At 37.7% G+C, this 24,188-nt stretch overlaps 1 protein-coding gene across 1 annotated transcript in view; it reads right to left on the bottom strand.

Moving 5' to 3' along the window:
* The window catches only part of LOC138428860 (phospholipid-transporting ATPase ABCA3-like), a 248,510-nt gene that overhangs the window by 205,755 nt on the left and 18,567 nt on the right, over nucleotides 1–24,188 (bottom strand). Inside the window, exons 3-4 of the mRNA XM_069569793.1 lie at nucleotides 21,961–22,088; nucleotides 17,995–18,115 (exon numbers count right to left, since the gene is read on the bottom strand). Of these exons, the coding sequence (XP_069425894.1) occupies nucleotides 17,995–18,115; nucleotides 21,961–22,088 (249 nt within the window). The remainder of the gene's footprint in view (nucleotides 1–17,994; nucleotides 18,116–21,960; nucleotides 22,089–24,188) is intronic.

The raw sequence follows: 24,188 nt of genomic DNA, 5'->3' as shown, positions 1-24,188 counted from the left end.
AATTCCTTGTGATTATACAGTGAAAGTAACAAATCGATTCAAGGGATTAGATCTGATAGAGTGCCTGAAGAACTAGGGATGGAGGTTCATAACATTGTACAAGATGCAGTGATCAAAATCATCCCCAAGAAAAGCAAATGTAAAAAGGTAAAATGGTTGTCCAAGGAGGCCTTACAAAGAGCTGAAAAAAGAAGTGAAAGACAAAGGAGAAAAAGAAAGATATAACCACTCGAATGAAGGGTTCCAAAGAATAGCAAGGAGAGATAAGAATGCCTTTTTAAGTGAAAGTGAAGTAGCTCAGTCGTGTCCTACTCTTTGCAACCCATGGACTGTAGCTCACCAAGCTCCTCCTTCCATGGGATTCTCCAGGCAAGAATACTGGAGTGGGTTGCCATTTCCTTCTCCAGGGGATCTTCCTGACCCAGGGATTGAACCCAGGTCTCCCACACTGTAGGCAGACACTTTAACCTCTGCACCACCAGGGAAGCCCCAAAGTGAAAGTGAAGTCGCTAAGTCGTGCTCGACTCTTTGCGACCCCATGGATAGTAGCCTGCACCAAGGTCCTCCATCCATGGGATTTTCAAGGCAAGAGTACTGGAGTAGGTTGCCATTTCCTTCTCCAGGGAATCTTCCCAACCCAAGGATCGAACCCAGGTAGACAGACGCTTTACCGCCTGAGCCACCAGGGAAGTCCTTTTTAAGTGAACGTTTAAAAGAAATAGAGGAAAACAATAGAATGGGAAAGACTAGAGAGCTCTTAAAGAAAATTAGAGACACCAAGGGAACATTTCATGCAAAGAGATGCACTATAAAGGACAGAAACTGTATGGGCCTAAGAGAAGCAGAAGATAATAAGAATAGGTGGTAAGAATATATAGAATAACTATATAAGAGAGATCTTAATGACCCAGATAACAATGATGGTGTGATCACTCACCTAGAACCAAACATCCTGGAGTGTGAAGTCAAGTGGGCCTTAGGAAGCATCACTATAAACAAAGCTAGTGGAGGTGATGAAATTCCACCTGAGCTATTTCAAATCCTAAAAGATGATGCTATTAAAGTGCTGCTCAATATGCCAGCAAATTTGGAAAATTCAGCAGTGCCCACAGGACTGGAAAAGGTCATTTTTTATTTCAATACCAAATAAGGGAAATGTCAAAGAATGTTCAAATTACTGCACAACTGCACTCATTTCACATGGTAGCAAAGTATTGTTCAAAATCCTTCCAGTTACTTCAACAGTATGTGAGCCCAGAACATCCAGATGTACAAGCTGGATTTAAAAAGGCAGAGGAACCAGAGATCAAACTGCAAACATCCATTGGATCATAGGAAAAGGAAGAGAATTCCAGAAGAACATCTACTACACTAAAGTCCTTGACTGTGTCAATCACAACAAACTGTGGAAAATTCTTAAATTTTACCAGACCACCTGACCTGCTTCCTGAGAAACCTCTATGCAGGTCAAGAAACAACCATTGGAATCAGACAAGCAACAACGGACTGGTTCCAAATTGGGAAAGTATTGTCACCCAGCTTATTTAACTTATATGCAGAGTATATTATGAGAATAGCCAGGCTGGATAAAGCACAAGCTGGAATCAAGATTGTGGGGAGAAATATCAGTAACTTCAGATATGCAGATAACACCACCCTTATGGCAGAAAGCAAAGAGGGAATAAAGAGCTTCATGATGAAAGTGAAAGAAGAGAGTGAAAGAGCCTGCTTAAAACTCAACATTCAAAATGAAGATCACGACATCCTGTCCCATCACTTCATAGCAAACAGATGGGGAAACAACGGAACAGTGACCGACTTTTTTCTCTTGGGCTCCAAAATCACTGTGGACAGTGACTGCAGACATAAAATTAAAAGGCACTTACTCCTTGGAAAAAAAAGCTATGACAAACATGGACAGCATATTAAAAAGAAGAGACATTACTCTGCTGACAAAGTTGTGTATAGTCAAAGCTATGGTTTTTCCAGTAGTCATGTACAGATGTGAGAGCTGGACAATAAAAAAGGCTTAGGGCCAAAAAATTGATGCCTTTGAACTGTGGTGTTGGAAAAGACACTTGAGAGTTCCTTGGACAGTAAGGAGATCGAACTAGTCAATCCTAAACGAAATCAACTGTGAATATCCACTGAAAGGACTAATGCTGGAGCTGAAGCTCCAACGCTCTGGTCACCTGATGGGAAAAACTGACTCATTGGAAAAGACCCTGATGCTGGGAAAAATTGAAGGCATGAAGAGAAGTGGACCATAGAGGATGAGATGGTTGGATAGCATCACCGACTCAGTGGCTATGTGTTTGAGTAAACTCTGGGAGATGGTGAAGGACAGGGAAGCCTGACATATTGCGGTCTATTTAGGTCACAAAGAGTCAGACACAACTGAGCAACTGAACAACAACAACAAAATCTTTAAACAAGTTGGAAGAGATAACCATTAGAAATCCACACACACCTAACAAAAAAGTACTTCAGCCTGGAAGGACTGAAAAATACAGCCTAAGCAAAGCTTACATGCTAAGACTTTATCAGGAGGTTCATTCATAGAATAGCAAGAATGAGAGAATTAAGATGTGAAGGAGAGAAAAAAAAATTGAATGTAATGTGTTTAGCATACTGGCCACAGGCTGATAAAAAGAAATGTATTCAAATGCTATTATTCCACTAAGTCAAATGGAAGCATCAGGCCTTAAGATAGTCCACTGCAGGGAGAAAGGCAACGAAATTTATGTCAACTCTTTATTATCTCTTCACTCCATGGTCAAAGTTCAGTTGGCTGGTTGACAACTTCCCTGAGTTTCTGAGTTGGGTGACCTGAAGATTCCATGAAGCCACTGTGGATGAAAGATCCCTCACTCCATGACACAAGCTCTTTCTTTGAGCCCAGAAATGAATAGAACTAGCTCCCAATGCAGGAATAACATTTGCCATTCCAAACCCTGTTCCTTAGAAGGGAGTTTAAAACAACCAGCAATGTTATTAATAGAAGACAAGGTGATAACATTGGTGGACAGGCTCTCTGTGAAGAAATAAGTCAAGTCATGCAAAACAGGTGAAAATAAGCAAATCCCATGTACTGGGTCCCCTACATGTAACATCAACATGTATAAAGCTAAAACTGACAATTAAAAGGAAAAATTAGACAACTCAACTTAGAGGGGTGGGAATGGGTGGGAGGTTGGAGGGAGATTCAAGAGGGAGAGGACATATGTACACCTATGGTTAATTTATGTTTATGTAAAACAGAAATTGAACCAATATTATAAACCAATCATCAATCAATTAAAAATAAATAAATATTTAAAAATAACGGGGAACACATGTACACCCATGGTGGATTCATGTTGATGTATGGCAAAACCAATACAATATTGTAAAGTAAAAAAAAATAATAATAAACATAAAGGTAGATATTTACTATACTTCTCACAATAACTGATAACAACTAATAGATAAAACGAACATGAACAATGTGAATAACAAAATTGATGTAATATGTACAGAAAACTGCACCCTTTTAATGCTCAGCACAAATTGTTTTTCAGTGCACATGTGATAACATAACACTTGTTAAAATTGGCTATATTCTAGTCCATAAAGCATGTTTCAATAAAATTTTAAAAAACTGAAATAAAAGACTGGCACCTAGTATGTTATTGTGTTTTTTAAACACATTAAAAACCATTCTGTTCTATTAAGTTCACAATTGTGAGCTTCAAAATCTGCTGAATGATCCTTGATCAAAATACAGATTACAAACATTCAAGAAACATTTTCATTCTTTTCATAGAATGGTCTGAGAATTGTATTTTCTTTGGCTTCCAAACCAGAGGTTAATGATTTAGTAAATGTGGATGTATGTTAATTGAATGTCCTCTTTAGGGAAAGATTACCTATACCTTTCATTGATATCTGTGAAGATTTCTTTATTTCAACCACATCAACTAACAGTGATGACTTCCATTGCTATTACGAAGATACATCAGGATCTTAACAAACTGCTAGCTTTTGATCCTTAAAAAGCAACTTGTAACACTATTTTAAACTTATAATGGTCCTTGAAATTTTATAAATGTCCTATGGGTCAAAGAAAAAATTAACAAAGAAATTAGAAACTATTATGAAATATATGATAAAGAAAACATTGTATTTCAACTTATAGGTTGTAACAAAAGTTGATTTGACTTAAATTTAGAGGCTTATGTGCAAAGATTAGAAAAAAAGAAGGTCTAAAGAACAACAAGGAAGAGAATGTAGGGAAACTCAGCCAGCAAAAACTGGCCATAGAAAGCAGGAATCATAAAGGAAAGACTTTATTACTTTAAATTTCAGAACTTTTACAAGTCAAAGACACCATTAAAGCAAGTTACAGGTTGGGAGAACACACTTGCAATACATACATCACATAAAGAGCTTGTATCCAAAATATACAAAGAATCAGTGAAAATCAGTGAGAAAAGACACAACCCAACAGAAAAGTGGGTTCAGTTCACAAAAGAGAATATCCATGTAGCCAAAAAGCATGTGAAAAATTGTTCAACATCATTAGTTGACAAGGAAAATTAAATTAAAACCACAATGAGTTTACCACTATACCCTTTCCAGAATGGTTGAAAGTTTAAAAGGCTAATACCACCAATTGTTGGCATACTTATGGAACAAGAGTAAAACTCTTTTACATTACTGATAAGAGAATGAATTGGCACAAATGAATTTTTTAGAAAAAAAATTCACTTTATTTAACAAGGTTGAAAATATGTATATTTTATACTCTACCAATCTTAATCTTAGGTACATATCCAACAGAAAAATGTGCACATCTTCACCAAAATATATCCTTCAATAAAAAATAAATAAATTTAAAATAAAAAAGTATAAAAGGGAATATTTCATTGAGAGAAAAACTATTGCTAATATATTAGCATATATCTGTTTTTTTTCTCTGATACACATGCTTTTTGCAAAAATGGGATATCTGCATTGTTTCAGGATATGCTTTTTTTCATTTAACATTATATTGGGGGCCTCTCAACTCTTATTGAATAAACCTACAGCTTCATTAAAAAAAAATATTCACATTGGTTTACTCTAATAGGCCAATACTTGAACAACTAAATATTCATCAGCAATAGTGACAAACTGTGGTATAGTCGTAAAGTGTAACACACAACAATGAAAATGGCCACATTGCATCTATACAGAAAATGTCAATAGCTCCCACTGAAACAAAAGAATGGCTATTATATGGTTCTATTTAAATAAAGTTTTTAAACCAGGCAACACTAATATACAATTTTAGAATTTAAATAGTAACTATTTTTAGAGAAGAGAGATGTAGTTATTTAGATGGGATGCAAAGGGGTATCCAGATTACAGGCAATATTCTATTTCTTGGCTGGAACAGTAGTTGTGAGTTCATGTTTCAAAAATCTGTACACATTGGTATGTATTTATTTTAATTCAAGTTTTTAAATGAAAAATCAAATAACAAATAATTTAAACTACATGATCAACATTTGTGTAACAGGTCCTGGAGACACAGAGAGAAAATTAGCAAGCTGAAGTTTAAAGTTGAAAATAGATTTCAAGGAGATTATTCACTAAGGAGGAAAAAAGAGAAAAATATGTGGTAGTCAGGGAAATGGCTAGATGATGAAAAATTAACAAGAGCTTGCAGTAGAAAATGACAGTTCCAAACATGGAGAGAAAGGAACAGAATGTATGCTGGTTGACACACGCTGCACACAGGGGACAAAGGGAATGGAAAGATAACTAACCATTGATAGCTACATAATATTTCCTATGTGCTAACAATTAAGATCTCTTTAATTATCACACAACTCTATGTGGTAAGAGTATTTTTACCTCCATTTTACAAATGAGGCCCAGAGAAGTTAAGAAAGTTGCCCAAAAGTTATAGGGGTAGGAAATGGCAGTACTCAGGTGCTACATATACTATACTACACTGATAAGACTTAGGTTTCAACCTGGGTGATTTAGAGGGTGATACATGGCAACCCTGGAGAAGGCAATGGCACCCCACTCCAGTACTCTTGCCTGGAAAATCCCATGAATGGAGGAGCCTGGTAGGCTGCAGTCCATGGGGTCACTAGGAGTCGGACATTACTGAGCAACTTCACTTTCACTTTTCACTTTAATGCATTGGAGAAGGAAATGGCAACCCACTCCAGTGTTCTTGCCTGAAGAATCCCAGAGACGGGGGAGCCTGGTGGGCTGCCGTCTATGGGGCTGCACAGAGTCAGACAAGACTGAAGCGACTTAGCAGCAGCACATGGCAACCCACTCCAGTATACTTGCCTGGAGAATCCCATGGGCAGAGCAGCATGGTGGGCTACAGTACAGGGTTGCAAATTAATGGATAGATGGATAAATTAATGGCTTTCTCTCTGACTTTAGAGCCACTGCTCTTTATAATATGATCTTGATTTGACTTGATATTAAAAAGATCCTCAAATCTTGGAATTGAAGTATATATTAGGGTCATAATTTATAAGCTTGTATGATTATTTCTTTTTTTGTTCATTTTATTCCAAAGAAGATTCAAGACATTTAATATATGATTTCTCTTCATAGTATTCTATTCAAATAGTCAATAAAATTTCAAGCCAGATCAAGAATTTAGATAAAAGAAAAACACCAGCAAATGACAAATGACATAGTATATATATGCTATGCCCAATCTATATTTGTATGTTGCTATAGTGTTATAATCATTCATTAGTAACAAATGTATAGACATAGTCCAAATCTATGCATAAACCTGTTCCACAGGCCCAAAATGAAACAAAGAAAGTGAATTTACCTTTAATCTGGTTTCCTTTTCCATAACAATGGTCCTGATAAGAGTAAGTTCACTTAGAGAAAATATAAGTAAAACTGCTAAAGGGAAGAGAGATAAAAAACTTAAAAAAAATTGATCTTTATAATAAGCAGGGTATGGAAATCTGCCAACAAAAATGGTGACATTTTCAAATAACATTTCCGCAGCTCTGCCAGTATGGTACACAATGATGGCCTTATCTAAGGCATGCTGCACAAGCAGGAATCCGTCTTTGTAGTACTCTAAGTGAAAAAACAAAGATTGCCAAGTTCAGTATATTAGGAAACAGCAAGGCAAGCACAGAAGGCAATTCAGGTAATTCAAAGTCTTTAACTCATAAAACAAAGCAAATTCACATAACTTATAATAGTTTTGAATATAAAGAGATAATAAATAGCATGGAATTGCATTACCACCTTCCCCAAACTAAAATACTTGCATCTAAATGTTACAGTTGGTTTATGCAGTATTATCAGTCAAAAAAAAAAAAATGAGAATTCAAGGAAATATCAGATATACTTTTCTTCTTTTTAAAAATTTATTCTATTCTTATTTATTTTTTAAATTTAATCTTATTTATTTTAATAGCAGGCTAATTACAATATTGTATTGGTTTTGCCATTCATCAATATGAATCTGCCATGGGTGTACATGTGTTCCCCATCCTGAACCCCCCTCCCACCTCCTTCCCTGTATCATCCCTCTGGGTCATCCCAGTGCACCAGCCCCAAGCATCCGGACTGGCGATTCATTTCTTATATGATATTATACATGTTTCAATGCCATTCTCCAAAATCATCCCATCGTCTCCCTTTCTCACAGAGTCCAAAAGCCTGTTCTATACATCAGTGTCTCTTTTGCTGTCTCGCATACAGGGTCATCGTCACCATCTTTCTAAATTCCATATATATGCATTAGTATACTGTAAAAACTCAAAATGGATTAAAGATCTAAACGTAAGACCCAAAACTATAAAACTCCTAGAGGAGAACATAGGCAAAACACTCTCTGACATAAATCACAGCAGGATCCTCTATGACCCACCTCCCAGAATATTGGAAATAAAAGCAAAAATAAACAAATGGGATCTAATTAAAATTAAAGCTTCTGCATAACAAAGGAAACGATAAGCAAGGTGAAAGACAGCCTTCAGGATGGGAGAAAATAATAGCAAATGAAGCAACTGACAAAGAACTAATCTCAAAAATACACAAGCAACTCTTGCAGCTCAATTCCAGAAAAATAAATGATCCAATCAAAAAGTGGGCCAAAGAACTAAACAGACATTTCTCCAAAGAAGACATAAAGATGGCTAACAAACACATGAAAAGATGCTCAACATCACTCATTATCAGAGAAATGCAAATCAAAACCACAATGAGGTACCACTTCATGCCAGTCAGAATGGCTGGGATCCAAAATCTGCAAGCAATAAATGCTGGAGAGGGTGTGGAGAAAAGGGAACCCTCTTACTCTGTTGGTGGGAATGCAAACTAGTACAGCTACTATGGAGAACAGTATGGAGATTCCTTAAAAATCTGGAAATAGAACTGCCTTATGACCCAGCAATCCCACTGCTGGGCATACACACCAATTGAAAGAGACACGTGTACTCCAATGTTCATTGCAGCACTGTTTATAATAGCCAGGACATGGAAACAACCTAGATGTCCATCAGCAGATGAATGGATAAGAAAGCAATGTTCATCGCAACACTGTTTATAATAGCCAGGACATGGAAATAACCTAGATGTCCATCAGCAGATGAATGGATAAGAAAGCTGTGGTATGTATACACAATGGAGTATTACTCAGCCATTAAAAAGAATACATTTGAATCAGTTCTAATGAGGTGGATGAAACTGGAGCCTATAATACAGAGTGAAGTAAGCCAGAAAGAAAAACACCAGATATACTTTTCTATACCAGACACATGCATAGAAATTAAGCTTAAAACAAGATATGACATAATTCCATTTACAACAGTATTGAAAAGAATAAAATACATAGGAAGAAACTTAACCAAAGAGGTAAATTACTTGTACACTGAAAACTACAAAGCATTCCTGAAATTAATAAAGAAGACACGAATAAATTAAAAGATATCCTGTGCTCATGAATTGGAAGACAATACTCATACTAATCAAGAGTTATCTGCAAATTCAATATAATCTCTATCAAAACCCCAAATGCATTTTTGTAGAAATAAACAAAAATCCTAAAATCCAGATGAAATTGCAAAAGATTCTGAGTAGCCAAAATAATCCTGAGCAAGAAAAACACTTATTCTTGTAAGCTGGAGGACTCATATGTCCTGATTTTAAAATATATTAGGAAGTTACAGTAATCAAGAGTATGGTACTGGCATAAAGACAGACATAGAGACAAAAAAAAAACAAAAAAAAAACAGATGACCCAGAAATAAACTCTCATATATGGTCAAATGATCTTTTCTAAGGGCATTGGGCAAAAAAATACAGTCTCTTCAAAAGAAATGGTGTTGGATAAACTGGAAGTCCACATGCAAAAAAAATGAATCTGGATCCTTACCTTATACCATAACCAAAAATTAAATGAAAATGGATTGAATATCTAAACACAAGACCTGACATTGTAAAACTCATCAGTTCAGTTCAGTTCAGTTTCTCAGTCGTGTCCGACTCTTTGTGACCCCATGAATTGCAGCATGCCAGGCCTCCCTGTCCATCACCAACTCCCGGAGTTCACTCAGACTCACGTCCATCGAGTCAGTGATGCCATCCAGCCATCTCATCCTCTGTCATCCCCTTCTCCTCCTGCCCCCAATCTATCCCAGCATCAGAGTCTTTTCCAATGAGTCAACTCTTTGCATGAGGCAGCCAAAGTACTGGAGCTTCAGCTTTAGCATCATTCCTTCCAAAGAAATCCCAGGGCTGATCTCCTTCAGAATGGATTGGTTGGATCTCTTTGCAGACCAAGGCACTCTCAAGAGTCTTCTCCAACACCACAGTTCAAAAGCATCAATTCTTCAGTGCTCAGCCTTCTTCACAGTCCTACTCTCACATTCATACATGACCACAGGAAAAACCATAGCCTTGACTAGACGGACCTTAGTCAGCAAAGTAATGTCTCTGCTTTTGAATATGCTATCTAGGTTGGTCATAACTTTTCTTCCAAAGAGTAAGCGTCTTTTAATTTTATGGCTGCAATCACCATCTGCAGTGATTTTGGAGCCCAAAAAGATAAAGTCTGACACTGTTTCCCTATCTATTTCCCATGAAGTGATGGGACCAGATGCCATGATCTTAGTGTTCTGAATGTTGAGCTTTAAGCCAACTTTTTCACTTTCCACTTTCAGTTTCTTCAAGAGGCTCTTTAGTTTCTCTTCACTTTCTGCCATAAGGGTGGTGTCATCTGCATATCTGAGGTTACTGATATTTCTCCCAGCAATCTTGATTCAGGCTTGTGTTTCTTCCAGTCCAGCATTTCTCATGATGTACTCTGCATAGAAGTTAAATAAGCAGGGTGACAATATACAGCCTTGACATACTCCTTTTCCTATTTGAAACCAGTCTGTTGTTCCATGTCCAGTTCTAACTGGTGCTTCCTGATCTGCATACAGATTTCTCAAGAGGCAGGTCAGGTGGTCTGGTATTCCCATTTATTTCAGAATTTTCCACAGTTTTTTGGGATCCACACAGTCAAAGGCTTTGGCATAGTCAATAAAGCAGAAATAGATGTTTTTCTGGAACTCTCTTGCTTTTTCCATGATCCAGCAGATGTTTAGAAGAAAACAAAGGGCAAATTATTCGTGACATTGGATTTGGTGATGATTTCTCAGACATGACATCAAAGCACCTGGACAAGCAAAAATAAACCAAGTAGACTACATCACACTTAAAAATGTTTCCACAGCAAAGGGAACAATCAACAGAATGAAAAGACAATTAATGAAATGGGAGAAAATATTTATAAACCATAAAATTTATAAAAGGCTAATATTCAGAATATATAAAGAACTTCTACAACTCAACAACAACTATACAACCATATTAAAAAATATGAATGACTTGAACAGATATTTCTTCAAAAAAAATATACAAAGGGACAAAAAGCAAATGAAAAAAATAATCAAATTCACTAATCATCAGGGAAATACGTATCAAAACCACAAGATGCCACCTCACACCTGTCAGGATGGCCACATCCAAAAACAGAGAAAATAACAAATTTTGGTGAAGATGTAAGGCAATTGAAATCCTTGTGAACTACTGGTAGAAATATAAAATGGTGCATTTGCAATGGAAAACAGGATGGAGGTTTCTCAAAATATTACAAATAATTGCCATAAAATCCAATAATTACATTTTTTGGAATATACAAAGAATTCAAAACAAGATCTCAATGAAATATCTGCACACACATATTCATTGTAGCATTATTCACAATAGCCAAGAGATGAGAGCAACCTAAATGTTCTTTGATAGATAAATGGATAAACCAACTGTGGTATGTGTTTGTGTGTATACACCCCAGTGCCAAACAGGCTGAAGTTGAATGGTTCTATGATGACCTACAAGACCTTCTAGAACTAACACCAAAAAAAGATATCCTTTTCATCATAGGAGACTGGAATGTAAAAGTAGGAAGTCAAGAGATACCTGGAGTAACAGGCAAATTTGGCCTCAGAGTACAAAATGAAGCAGGGCAAAAGCTCACAGAGTTTTGCCAAGAGAATGTACTGATAATAACAAAAATCCTCTTCCAACAACACAAGAGACAACTCTACACATGGACATTACCAGATGATCAATACCTCAATCAGATTAATTATATTCTTTGCAGTCAAAGATGGAGAAGTTCTACAGAGTCAGCAAAAGCAAGACCAGGAGCTGACTGTGGCTTGGATCATGAAGTTCTTATTGCAAAATTCAGACTTAAATTGAAGAACATAGGGAAACCACTAGACCATTAGTGTATAACCTAAATCAAATCCCTTACAATTATACAGTGGAAGTGACAAATAGATTCAAGGGATTAGATCTGATAGACAGAGTGCCTAAAGAACTATGGATGGAGGTATTGTACAGGAGATGGTGGCCTAATACCATCCCTAAGAAAAAGAAATGCAAAAGGGCAAAATGGTTGTCTGAGGAGGCCTTATGAATAGCTGAGAAAAAAGAGAAGTGAAAGGCAAAGGAGAAAAGGAGAGATATACCCATCTGAATGCAAAGTTCCAAAGAACAGCAAGGAGAGAGAGAGAGAAAAAAAAACAACCCTTCCTAAGTGATCAGTCGAAAGAAACAGAGGAAAACAATAGAAAGGGAAAGACTAGAGATCTCTTCAAGAAAATTAGAGACACCAAGGAAACATTTCATGCAAAGATGGGCTCAATAAAGGACAGAAATGGTATGGACATAAAAGAAGCAGAAGATATTAAGAAAAGATGGCAAGAATACACAGAAAAAAAACTATACAAAAAAGATCTTGATCCATATAAGCACAATGGTGTGATCACTTACCTAGAGCCAGACATCCTGGAATGTGAAGTCAAGTGGACCTTAGGAAGCATCACTACTAACAAAGCTAGTGGAGGTGATGGAATTCCAGTTAAGCTATTTCAAATCCTGAAATATGATGCTCTGAAAGTGCTGCACTCAATATACCAGCAAATTTGGAAAATGCAGCAGGGGCCACAGGATGGGAAAAGGTCAGTTTTCATTCCAATCCCAAAGAAAGATAATGCCAAAGAATGCTCAAACTCCTGCACAATTGCACTGATCTCACACACTAGCAAAGTAATGCTCAAAATTCTCCAAGTCGGGCTTCAGCAATACGTGAACCATGAACTTCCAGAAGTTCAAGCTGGATTTAGAAAAGGCAGAGGAACCAGAGACCAAATTGCCAACATCCATTGGATCATTGAAAAGCAAGAGAGTTCCACAAAAACATCTACTTTCGCTTTATTGACTATGTCAAAACCTTTGACTGTGTGGATCACAACAAACTGTGGAAAATTCTTCAAGAGATGGGAATACCAGGCCACTTTACCTGCCTCCAGAGAAATCTGTATTCAGTCAAGAAGCATTAGTTAGAACGGTACATGGAACAATAGATTGGTTCCAAACTGGGAAAGGAGTACGTCAAGGCTATACATTGAAACCAGGCTTATTTAGCTTCTATGCAGAGTGAATCATGCAAAATGTCAGGCTGGAATTAAGATTGCCAGGATAAATATTAATAATCCCAGATATGCAGATGACACCACCCTTATGGCAGAAAGCAAAGAGGAACTAAAGAGCCTCTTGATGAAAGTGAAAGAGGAGAATAAAAAAGCTGGCTTAAAACCCAGCATTCAAAAGACTAAGATCATGGCATCTGATCCCATCACTTCATGGCAAATAGGTGGTGAAACAATGACAGATTTTATTTTCTTGGGCTCCAAAATCACTGCAGATGGCAACAACAGCCATGAAATTAAAAGATGCTTGCTCCTTGAAAGAAAAGCTGTGACCAACCTAGACAGCATATTAAAAAGCAGAGACATTACTTTGCCAACAAAGATCCATCTAATCAAAGCTATGGTTTTTCCAGTAGTCATGTATGGATGTGAGAGTTGGACTATAAAGAAAGCTGAGTGCCGAAGAACTGATGCTTTTGAACTGTGTGTTGGAGAAGATTCTTGAGAGTCCCTTGGACTGCAAGGAGATCAAACCAGTCAATCCTAAAGGAAATCAGTCTTGAATATTCATTGGAAGGACTGATGCTGAAGCTGAAACCCCAGTACTTTGGCCACCTGATGTGAAGAGCTGATTCATTTGAAAAGACCCTGATGCTGGGAAAGATTGAAGGCAGGAAGAGGAGATGATGGAAGATGAGATGGTTGAATGACATCACTGGCTTTCTGGACATGAGTTTGAGCAAGCTCCAGAAGTTGGTGATGGACAGGGAAGCCTGGCATGCTGCAACCCATGGGGTCACAAAGAGTTGGACACGACTGAGCAACTGAACTGAAATGACCTATGATGGAATATTATTCAGCCTTGAAAAAGAAGAAAATTCTGTTATATGCTGCTGCTGCTGCTGCTGCTGCTGCTGCTAAGTCACTTCAGTCATGTCCCACTCTGTGTGACCCCATAGACGGCAGCCCACCAGGCTCCCTCATCCCTGGGATTTTCCAGGCAAGAATACTGGAGTGAGTTGCCATTTCCTTTTCCAATGCATGAAAGTGAAAAGTGAAAGTGAAGTCGCTCAGTCATGTCCGACTCTTTGCGACCCATGGACTGCAGCCTACCAGGCTCCTCTGTCCATGGGATTTTCCAGGCAAGAGTACTGGAGTGGGGTGCCATTGCCTTTTCCCTGTTATATGCTACAAGATGGATAAATCTTGAGGACATTATGCACAAAAATACAATCAATGCATGATTCCACTTAAATGAGGTATCTAGAGTAGTCAAACTCATAGAAACAGAAAATAGAATGGTGGTCTCCAAGGCTGGAAGAAGGGGAAAATGAGGAGTTGTTGCTTAATTGGTGCAGGGTTTTATTTTTGCAATACTAAATAGTTCTGGAGATCTGCTACACAATAATATACCTTTGTTGTGCACTTAAGAAAATGATTCTCATGTTTAAATACTCTTATTACAATTTTTGTAAATATCACTTTCAAATTTCACTGAACTAATTCTGATCATCTCTTCTACCACAGCTGATTTAACTGGTCCAGATCCTAATAATTAATACCATAGATTTTTACTGTTGATGGGGATTTAAAAGGTCACTTACTCCAAATACTCATTTTTCACCTTTAGAAACTTGGTCCAGAGTGGTTAAGCTCATAAAGGTACTGACTAACAGAGTCTGAGAAAGAAACATCAAAATACTTGACTCCCAGTCACTATACATTTACAAGGAGAATATCTCTTCATATCAGTTTTTAATATTAATTTGCTATGCAATACCATTCAATAGGTGAAATCTGTCTAATTTTTCTTTCTTTATAGTAGGTTTGGTTTTTTTTTAAATCTGTATTTTTACTTTATTTTACTTTACAATACTGTATTGGTTTTGCCATACATTGACATGAATCTGCCACGGGTGTACATGGGTTCCCCATCCTGAACCCCCCTCCCACCTTCCACCCCATATCATCTCTCTGGATCATCCCCATGCACCAGCCCCAAGCATCCTGTATCCTGTATCGAACATAGACTGGCGGTTTGTTTCTTACCTGATAGTATACACGTTTCAATGCTGTTCTCCCAAATCATCCCACCCTCTCCCTCTCCCTCAGAGTCCAAAAGTCCATTCTATACATCTGTGTCTCTTTTGCTGTCTCGCATACAGGGTTATCATTACCATCTTTCTAAATTCCATATATGTGTGTTAGTATACTGTATTGGTGTTTTTCTTTCTGGCTTACTTCACTCTGTATAATCGGCTCCAGTTTCATCCACCTCATTAGAACTGATTCAAATGTATTCTTTTTAATGGCTGAGTAATACTCCATTGAGTATATGTACCACAGCTTTCTTATCCATTCATCTGCTGATGGACATCTAGGTTGTTTCCATGTCCTGGCTATTATAAACAGTGCTGTGATGAACATTGGGGTACACTTGTAGTAGGTCTTTTAAGGAAAGCCTCCCTTGAGGAATAGCATATATTTAAATGTTTTATGGGACCAAAGCTTCTTTTTGGTTTTAAACTACTATTTTTCCACTAAGATCATGCACTTTTCAATTAACTTACTCACTCTCACAACTACACTTAGGATGCAGCACACTAATTTTAAAAAAGGCCACTTTTGATTAGAGAAATACTCAACGTTTTTGATAAAAATGACAAGACACTACACAATCCCACCACTCTAACTTCATTTTCATACAGCCATTCTAGTTTTTATACAGACCATTATACATTTTCATAATTCTATCCATATGGTTCTGTATTTATCAGCTTTGATAATGATTATTTTTCATCACTACACAGTAGTCTGTCATACTGATATATCATCATGTTCTTGATAATGGTAAACTACACATAGCTTTTGTCTTCTGCTGAATAATTTAGTAAAGACAGATTCTTAGGATTGTTAGTTAATTCAAGTCCTCTATTGTTTGTTTCTTTGTGGTGTGTGTGTGTGGGGGGTGCTTCACCAATGGCTCAGACGGTAAAGCATCTGCCTGCAGTGCGGGAAACCCAGGTTCAATCCCTGGGTTGGGAAGATCTCCTGGAGAAGGAAATGGCAACCCACTCCAGTACTTGTGCCTGGAAAATTCCATGGACTGAGAAGCCTGGTAGGCTACAGTCCATGAGGTCACAAAGAGTTGGACACAATTGAGTGGCTTCACTTTCACTTTCTATTGTTTTTTTATCCTTAAAGTTAACCTACGTAATTTAAAAAAAATTTAAAACTACCATTACATAATGAAACTTCATTCATCAAAATAACTGCCCCAAATAATACAGGAACCATAAACACGCAAATAGTTTTAATAAATGAAGACGTGTCTATGTCAGCAGAGCCAACATTTACCAAAACAGACTAAATAAATGCATGGATATACATTGATAAAAGTTCAGGAAATGATCGAAGGTAATACAAAGATACTTTCCAAGTGTATCAGTTCAGTTCAGTCGCTCAGTCATGTCCGACTCTTTGCGACCCCATGGGCTGCAGCATGCCAGGCCTTCCTGTCCATCACCAACTCCCAGAGTTCACTCAAACTCATGTCCATTGAGTCAGTGATGCCATCCAAACATCTCATCCTCTGTCCTCCCCTTCGCTTCCCACCTTCAATCTTTCCCAGCATAAGGGTCATTTCAAATGAGTCAGTTTTTCCCATCAGGTGGCCAAAGTATTGGAGCTTAAGCTTCAGCATCAATCCTTCCAATGCATATTCAGGACTGATTTCCTTTACGATGAACTGGTTTGATCTCTGCAGTCCAAGCGACTCTCAAGAGTCTTCTCCAGCACCACAGTTCAAAAGCATCAATACTTTGATGCTCAGCTTTCTTTATAGTCCAACTCTCACATCCATACATGACTACTGGAAAAACCATAGCTTTAACTAGACAAACCTTTGTTGGCAAAGTAATGTCTCTGCTTTTTAATACGCTGTCTAGGTTGATCATAGCTTTTCTTCTAAGGAGTAAGCATCTTTTAATTTCATGGCTGCAGTCACCATCTGCAGTGATTTTGGAGCGCAAGAAAATAAAGTCTGTCACTGGTTTTCACTGTTTCCCCATATATTTGCCATGAAGTGATGGGACTGGATGCTATGATCTTAGTTTTCTGAATATTGAGTTTTAAGCCAACTTTTTCCACTCTCCTCTTTCACTTTCATCAAGAGGCTCTTTAGTTCTTCACTTTCTACCATAAGGGTTGTGTCATCTGCATATCTGAGGTTATTGATATTTCTCCGAGCAATCTTGATTCCAGCTTGTGCTTCTTCCAGCCCAATGTTTCTCATGATGTACTCTGCATATAAGTTAAATAAGCACAGTGCCAATATACAGCCTTGATGTACTCCTTTCCCAATTTGGAACCAGTTTGTTGTTCCATGTCCAGTTCTAGCTGTTGCTTCCTGACTTGCATACAGGCTTTTCAAGAGGCAGGTAAAGTGGTCTGGTATTCTCATCTCTTTAAGAATTTTCCAGAGTTTGTTGTGATCCACACAGTCAAAGGCTTTGGCATAGTCAATAAAGTAGCTGTTTTTCTGGAACTCTCTTGCTTTTTCAATGATCCAACAGATGTTGGCAGTTTGATCTCTGGTTCCTCTACCTTTTCTAAATCCAGCTTGAACTTCTGGAATTTCATGGTTCATGTACTGTTGAAGCCTGGCTTGGAGAATTTTCAGCATTATTTTACTAGTGTGTGACATGAGGGCAATTGTGCAGGAGTTTGAGCATTCTTTGGCATTGCCTTTCTTTGGGATTGGAATGAAAACTGAGCTTTTCCAGTCCTATGGCCACTGTTGAGTTTTCCAAACATATAAAGTTTTCTATATGCTTGTTTTACCATCAAAACTAAATTTAAAAAACTTACTGTCACAATTCACAAACAAACACATTTCTCACATGTTGAAAAAAATGTTAAATGACTGCCAGATTGGACAACCAAAATAATAATTAAGTGTGGTTAAGGATATGCTCACCAGGACTTCCCCCTTCTGCAGAGGTAGGGTTCCTGGGTCCTACAGAGGGATTTACTGGAAAGAGAAGTTCTGTAAACCATGGAGTATTTTTTTCAGAATGGTAACGCAGACGATATTTTACCTAGAATGAACAATAATAGAAAACAAATATTTTAAGCCAATAAACATCAAAAAGCAAATACTAGCCATGAAAGGTACATAAAATACAAAGTTAAAAGTTGTGTTTTGAGGACAAGTGAGCAATTCAGAGTTCTAAATGAGGAGAAACGACAGTATCATTGTCAACAGGGAACAAGTAGCAGGACTCACATCCTATAATCACAGTCATAATTTAAAATTGACTAAATTTACATGTTTCCTCTTTTATCTCCATGGCATTTTGCCTTTGAGTTTCAAAGACACAGTAGTGGTACCTTCTTTGATCATTATGAATGAATTTTCTACACAGAGAACTGACCTGCCTACTTCCCTGGTGGGAGAAAGAAATGACAACCCACTTCAGTATTCTTGTCTGGGAAATCCCACAGACAGAGAAGTCTGGCAGGCTACAGTCCATGGGGTCACAAAGAGTTGGACATGACTCAGTGATTAAACAACAACTTCTCTGGTGTCTTCCCTGGTAGCTCAGTGGTAAAGAATTCACCTGCTAATGTAGGAAATGTGGGTATGATCCCTGGGTTGGGAGATCCCCTGGAGAAAGAAATTGCAACTCACTCCAGTATTCTTGCCTGGGAAATCCCATAGACAGAGGAACCTTGTGGGCTATAGTCCATGGGGTCTTAAAAAGTCGGTCACCACTTAGCGACTAAACAGCAGCAACAACTGGTGAAAATTCAGAAAGTTCTATTATTTCATTTCCCATCATGTTAGTCAAATATGGTAGGGCAAAAATATAACTCCCTCTTCAAAATAATGAATGACACATAAGGAAAAACCCAGATGAAGAAGAGAAGGAATGATAACATTTAAATGTTGAATGTTGCCTATTTTAAGTATTAAATGAAAAAATAATTATCACTGTGTCTGAAGAGATAAGTAAGCTAAAAGTGTAAATTATGGTAGAATCTGAGTAGCTTAACAAGACGAAAGATTTCTGTCACCAATGATCAAGGGAGCAGAACAGAGAAAGTGAGAAGGAACAGGCACCTGCACTATGTCTAAGTAAAAATTCACATAATTCAGTCATTTATAAACAGAGTTTTAACTAGCTACAGCATGCTTAAATATCTTAGTACACAATCCTTGATCTCAGAGAACTCAAAAAGTGTTAAAGGAGCACAGAGGAGGGAAGAGGACACTTTGCACTTACGACAAGAGTTTCCTAGAATGAATGACAACTATCCAAAGAAAATGAGGGACCTCTAGAGAACACATTTCCTCCCCAAAAGAGGATAATGTGACCAAAGGCAGAGGAGCAAGAGACAACATAGTACATGCAAAGAACTGCTACTGGTTCAGTATTGCTACAACTTAAATTTCAAAGAAAGAAGAGACAAAAATGGGGCTGGAAGGGTATTCAGAAAGAGGTCATTGATGGCCTTGTATCCCGCGCAAAGAAACTTCTGTAGTCAATGGAGCACCCCTGATGTCTTTAACATAGCAGAGCAACCTGATCTTTTCTGTGTTCTTAATGAATTGTTGGGGTGTCCATGTGGATAGATTAAGTCTTGCCTGGGAAATTCAGCTAACATATAAAGTTCAGCTACATAAGAGCCACAGGTTGAAGAAAGAAGGAAAGTATAGTAGGTCTACATTATCCATGAAGTCAGAAAGCAGAGATAAGAAATTTTGTTTGGTAATGTGTAGAAAAAGAGAACAGGTATCTGGGAAAATAACCTGGGGGAAAAAGTTTCAGGAATACATTTCAAATGGTAGACACAGAGAATCAACAACAAAAATGAAGTTTGCAACTGTACCAAAGTTTCTTGATATTTGGGCCAAGGGGTCCACATATACCAATGAAGTTATATAAGAACAAGCATTTTTTTTTTCAGGCAGTAATTAGCACAAAGTAGACATATATGAAAAGAATAAAGTGAGTTTCTTCCCTTCTCCTGGCAAATACTTGCTTCTTAAATGCTGGATCTGGCTCTATGCACAGATACTATAGCTTGATCATTTGTGTCAACCCTACATAGAATATCTCTCTCTGGTAAAGAGACACACCAAGTTACCAAGTTCAAAACACTCCACCTTGAGCAACGTTATGAGAGTCTTCTTCAGTGGCTGCAGGTGTCCTAATTCTGATGCAACCTGGCTAAAGCCTAAGAACTGTTGCTGCTGCTGCTGCTGCTGCTAAGTCACCTCAGTCGTGTCCAAATCTGTGTGACCCCAGAGACGGCAGGATTCTCCAGGCAAGAACACGAGTGGGTTGCCATTTCCTTCTCCAATGCATGAAAGTGAAAAGTAAAAGTGATGTTGCTCAGTCGTGTCCAACTCCTAGCGACCCCATGGACTGCAGCCTACCAGGCTCCTCTGTCCATGGGATTTTCCAGAGACTTAGAAGAGAAATTAAGTAATTTATTCAAAAGAAAGAAGCCTTTCCTGTTGGAATCTGCCAGTGTATGCATGCATGCTAATTAGCTTCAGTTGTGTCTGACTCTTTGTGGCCCAATGAACTGTAGTCCACCAGACTCCTCTGTCCATGGAATTCTCCAGGTAAGAATACTGGAGTGGGTTGTCATGTCCTCCTGCAAGGGATCTTCCCCACCCAGGGATCGAACCTGCAACTCCTGTGACTACTGCATTGCAGGCAGATTCTTCACCTCTGAGCCAGTGGAAAGCCCTTGCTAGTGTATACATATCTGGCTTTATTTTAAAGATCAAACTTAAAATATATAAAGGACATGCAAATTAGCTATTAGTGGTGTTACAGAAGCTTCCATGGCCACCAGAGAGAGAATCAAGAATTCTCAAAGTTAAAGCAATTACCTCTTTGGATATGTAGCAACAATATATTAAAGCATGACACCAAGTGCAAAAAAAAAGAGGTATTTAGCAGGCAATTGTCCTAACAAGAAGGCAGAGAAACTCCTTCTAAAGCTCACAATCCCAGTAATTAAAGCTGCCACAGCCAAAAAAGTTCCAGACATGAGCTGGGCTGCTTTTGCATTTGTTCACTGTTCACATAGTAACAACTTTATTATAAACTTGACTTCACATGCAAAGTCAGAATGGGAATTACACTTAAAATCAACACATTAAAAAGTTTAAATATCGTATATAGGTATGTACTGTCTGAAATTCTAGAGATATATAAACAGGTAACAGATATTACTGCCCATCTTTTTTATGTATCTATATTATTATTTTCTTAACCACAATTTTCAGGCCTGGAAACATCTACCTGGCCAGGTTGATTGGCAAAATAAATATCCTTACTAAAGTTCCTATTACTTCATTTTTCTGAATACAAGACCTTAAGAGTGGGTGAGCGTCACTCAGTCGTGTCCGACTATTTGCGACCCCATGGACTATACAGTCCATGGAATTCTCCAGGCCAGAATACTGGAGTGAGTTGCCATGTCCTCCTCCAGGGGATCTTCCCAACCCAGGGACAGAACCCAGGTCTCCTGCATTGCAGGCAGATTCTTTACCAGCTGAGCCACCAAAAGCCCAAGAATAGTGGAGTGGGTAGCCTATCCCTTCTCCAGCAGATCTTCCAGACTCAGGTATCAAACAGGGGTCTCCTGCATTGCAGGCGGATTCTTTACTAACTGAGCTACCAGGGATGCCACAAGACCCTAAGGTACAATTTTATTCTTATCAGCGCAATGTGATGACTAAAAGCACAGGTATTAAAATAAGTTGGAACTATTAAAAGATTCAAATTCCTGCTCTTATATACAGCAGTTATTATCTTGAGCAAGTTATAACTTTTGCTATGTATAAAATCATGATATTACCTTCATTTCATTAAAACCCTGAAGCTTTGAAATATAAAGTCTTTAGATAAAACTTTCTCACCTTAAGTGGCAATCTGTCATTACTGTTTTTGAAGTCATGATCAAATATGATAGCAGCCAGCACACGAGCAGAGTGATTTTCATATTTAATATACTTTTCAAAATCTTCTTCTGAAGGAAAGCCGCGAACTGTACAGAGAAAAACAAGCATCATACAAATGCAAAATGTCTAATGATTATTCCTATCTTCCTATCATTACCATAAATACCATAATCCTGTCATAGTATTATAAAATTTAGAACATTATTACTCAAATATTGCCATCACAGATGTCCTCGTGAATATCTGGGGTACACAAAATTATTATGTATTATAAACTGTATATGTTATTTTGAATGTTTAGCCATTACAATAACTGTATATTAAGGCAAACTGGGACAGGAGAATTTTCTATTGTGTTTTGAAATCTAGTGATTTAAAGGAAAAAAGGTGAAGAGAAATGACACTTATTTCTGTGGGAACTATGATATTTCAGAAACTAACCTTAAGTTGTAGAATAAAACTACATTTCCAATTATATTTCTCATTCACAAGTGAATCTGTATGAAATTTGGAAATACATTCTCCCAAAACCACCCATACACAATCACACACATACAAGTAACTTAACTGACTGAAGAATTTTCATAGGAAGTAAAAACCACAATCACTGCTAACCAAAATGATCACATGGATCACAGCCTTGGGTACAATGAAGCTATGAGCCATGCTGTGCATGGCCACCCAAGACAGATGGGTCATGGTGGAGAGTTCTGACAAAACATGATCCTCTGAAGAAGGGAATGGCAAACTACTCCAGTTTCATTGCCTTGAAAATCCCATGAACAGTATGAAAAGGCAAAAAGAAATGATACTGGAAGATGATCCCCACAAGTTGGTAGGTGCCCAATACACTACTGAGGAAGAGTGGAGAAATGGCTCCAGAAAGAATGAAGAAGCTGGGCCACAGTGGAAATGACTCTCACTTGTGGATATGTCTAGTGGTGAAAGTAAGTCTGATGCTATAAACAAGAATATTGCATAGGAACCTGGAATGTTAGGTCCATGAATCAAGGTAAATTGGATATGGTCAAGGAAGAGATGGCAAGAGTGAACATCGACATTTTAGGAAATCAGTGAAAAAAGAATGGACAGTAATCAATGAATTTAATTCAGATAATCATTATATCTAATTGTGGGCAAGAATCCCTTGGAAGAAAGGGAGTAGGTCTCACAGTCAACAAAAGAGGGTGCAATCTCAGAAAGGACAGAATGATCTTGGTTAGTTTCCAAGACAAACTTTTCAGCCTTACAGTAATCCAAGTCTATGTCCCAACCAATAAAGCCGAAGAAGCTGAAGTTAAACAGTTCTAGTAAGACCAACAAGATGTTCTAGAACTAACAAGAAAAAAAGATGTCCTTTCCCTCACAGGGGACTGGAATACAAAGTAAGAAGTAAAGAGATACCTGGGGTAACAGGCAAGTTCAGCCTTAGAGTACAAAATTAAGCAGGGCAAAGGCTAACAGAGTTTTCTGAGATAACACACTGGTCATTGCAAACACTGTCTTCCAAAAACACAAGAGACGACTCTGCACATAGACGTCATGAGATGGTCAAAACTGAAATCATATTGATTTCATATTCAATATTTCATATTGAAATCATATTCTTTGCACCCAAATATGGAGAAGATTTATACAGTCATCAAAAACAAGATCTTGAGATGAATGTGGCTCAAATCATGGGCTCTTTACTGCAAAATTCAGGCTTAACTTGAAGAAAGTAGGGAAAAACATTAGGCCATTCAGGTATGACCTAAATCAAATCCTTTATGATTGATTATACAGTGGAAGTGACAAATACATTCAAGGGATTACGTCTGGCAGATAGAGTGCCTAAAGAACTATGGAAGGAGGTTCATAACATTGTACATGAGGTGGTGATCAAAACCATCCCCCAAAAGAAGAAATTCAAGAAGGCAAAGTGGTTGTCTGAGGAGGCCTTAAAAATAGCTGAGAAAAGAAGAAAAATGAAAGGAGAGGAGAAAAAAAAAAAAAAAAAAAAAAAATATATATATATATATATATATATGTAGCTGAATGCAGCATTGCAGAATATAGCAAGGAGAAATAAGATAGCCTTCTTAAGAGAACAATGTAAAGAAATAAAGGAAAACATCAGAACAGGAAAGACTAAAGGTCTCTTTGAGAAAATTGGAGATACAAAGGAATATTTCTTGCAAAGATGG

Source organism: Ovis canadensis, chromosome 24 (genome assembly GCF_042477335.2).
Source record: "Ovis canadensis isolate MfBH-ARS-UI-01 breed Bighorn chromosome 24, ARS-UI_OviCan_v2, whole genome shotgun sequence".
Lineage (NCBI taxonomy): Eukaryota > Metazoa > Chordata > Mammalia > Artiodactyla > Bovidae > Ovis > Ovis canadensis.
This window is presented reverse-complemented; position numbering and strand designations above follow the sequence as displayed.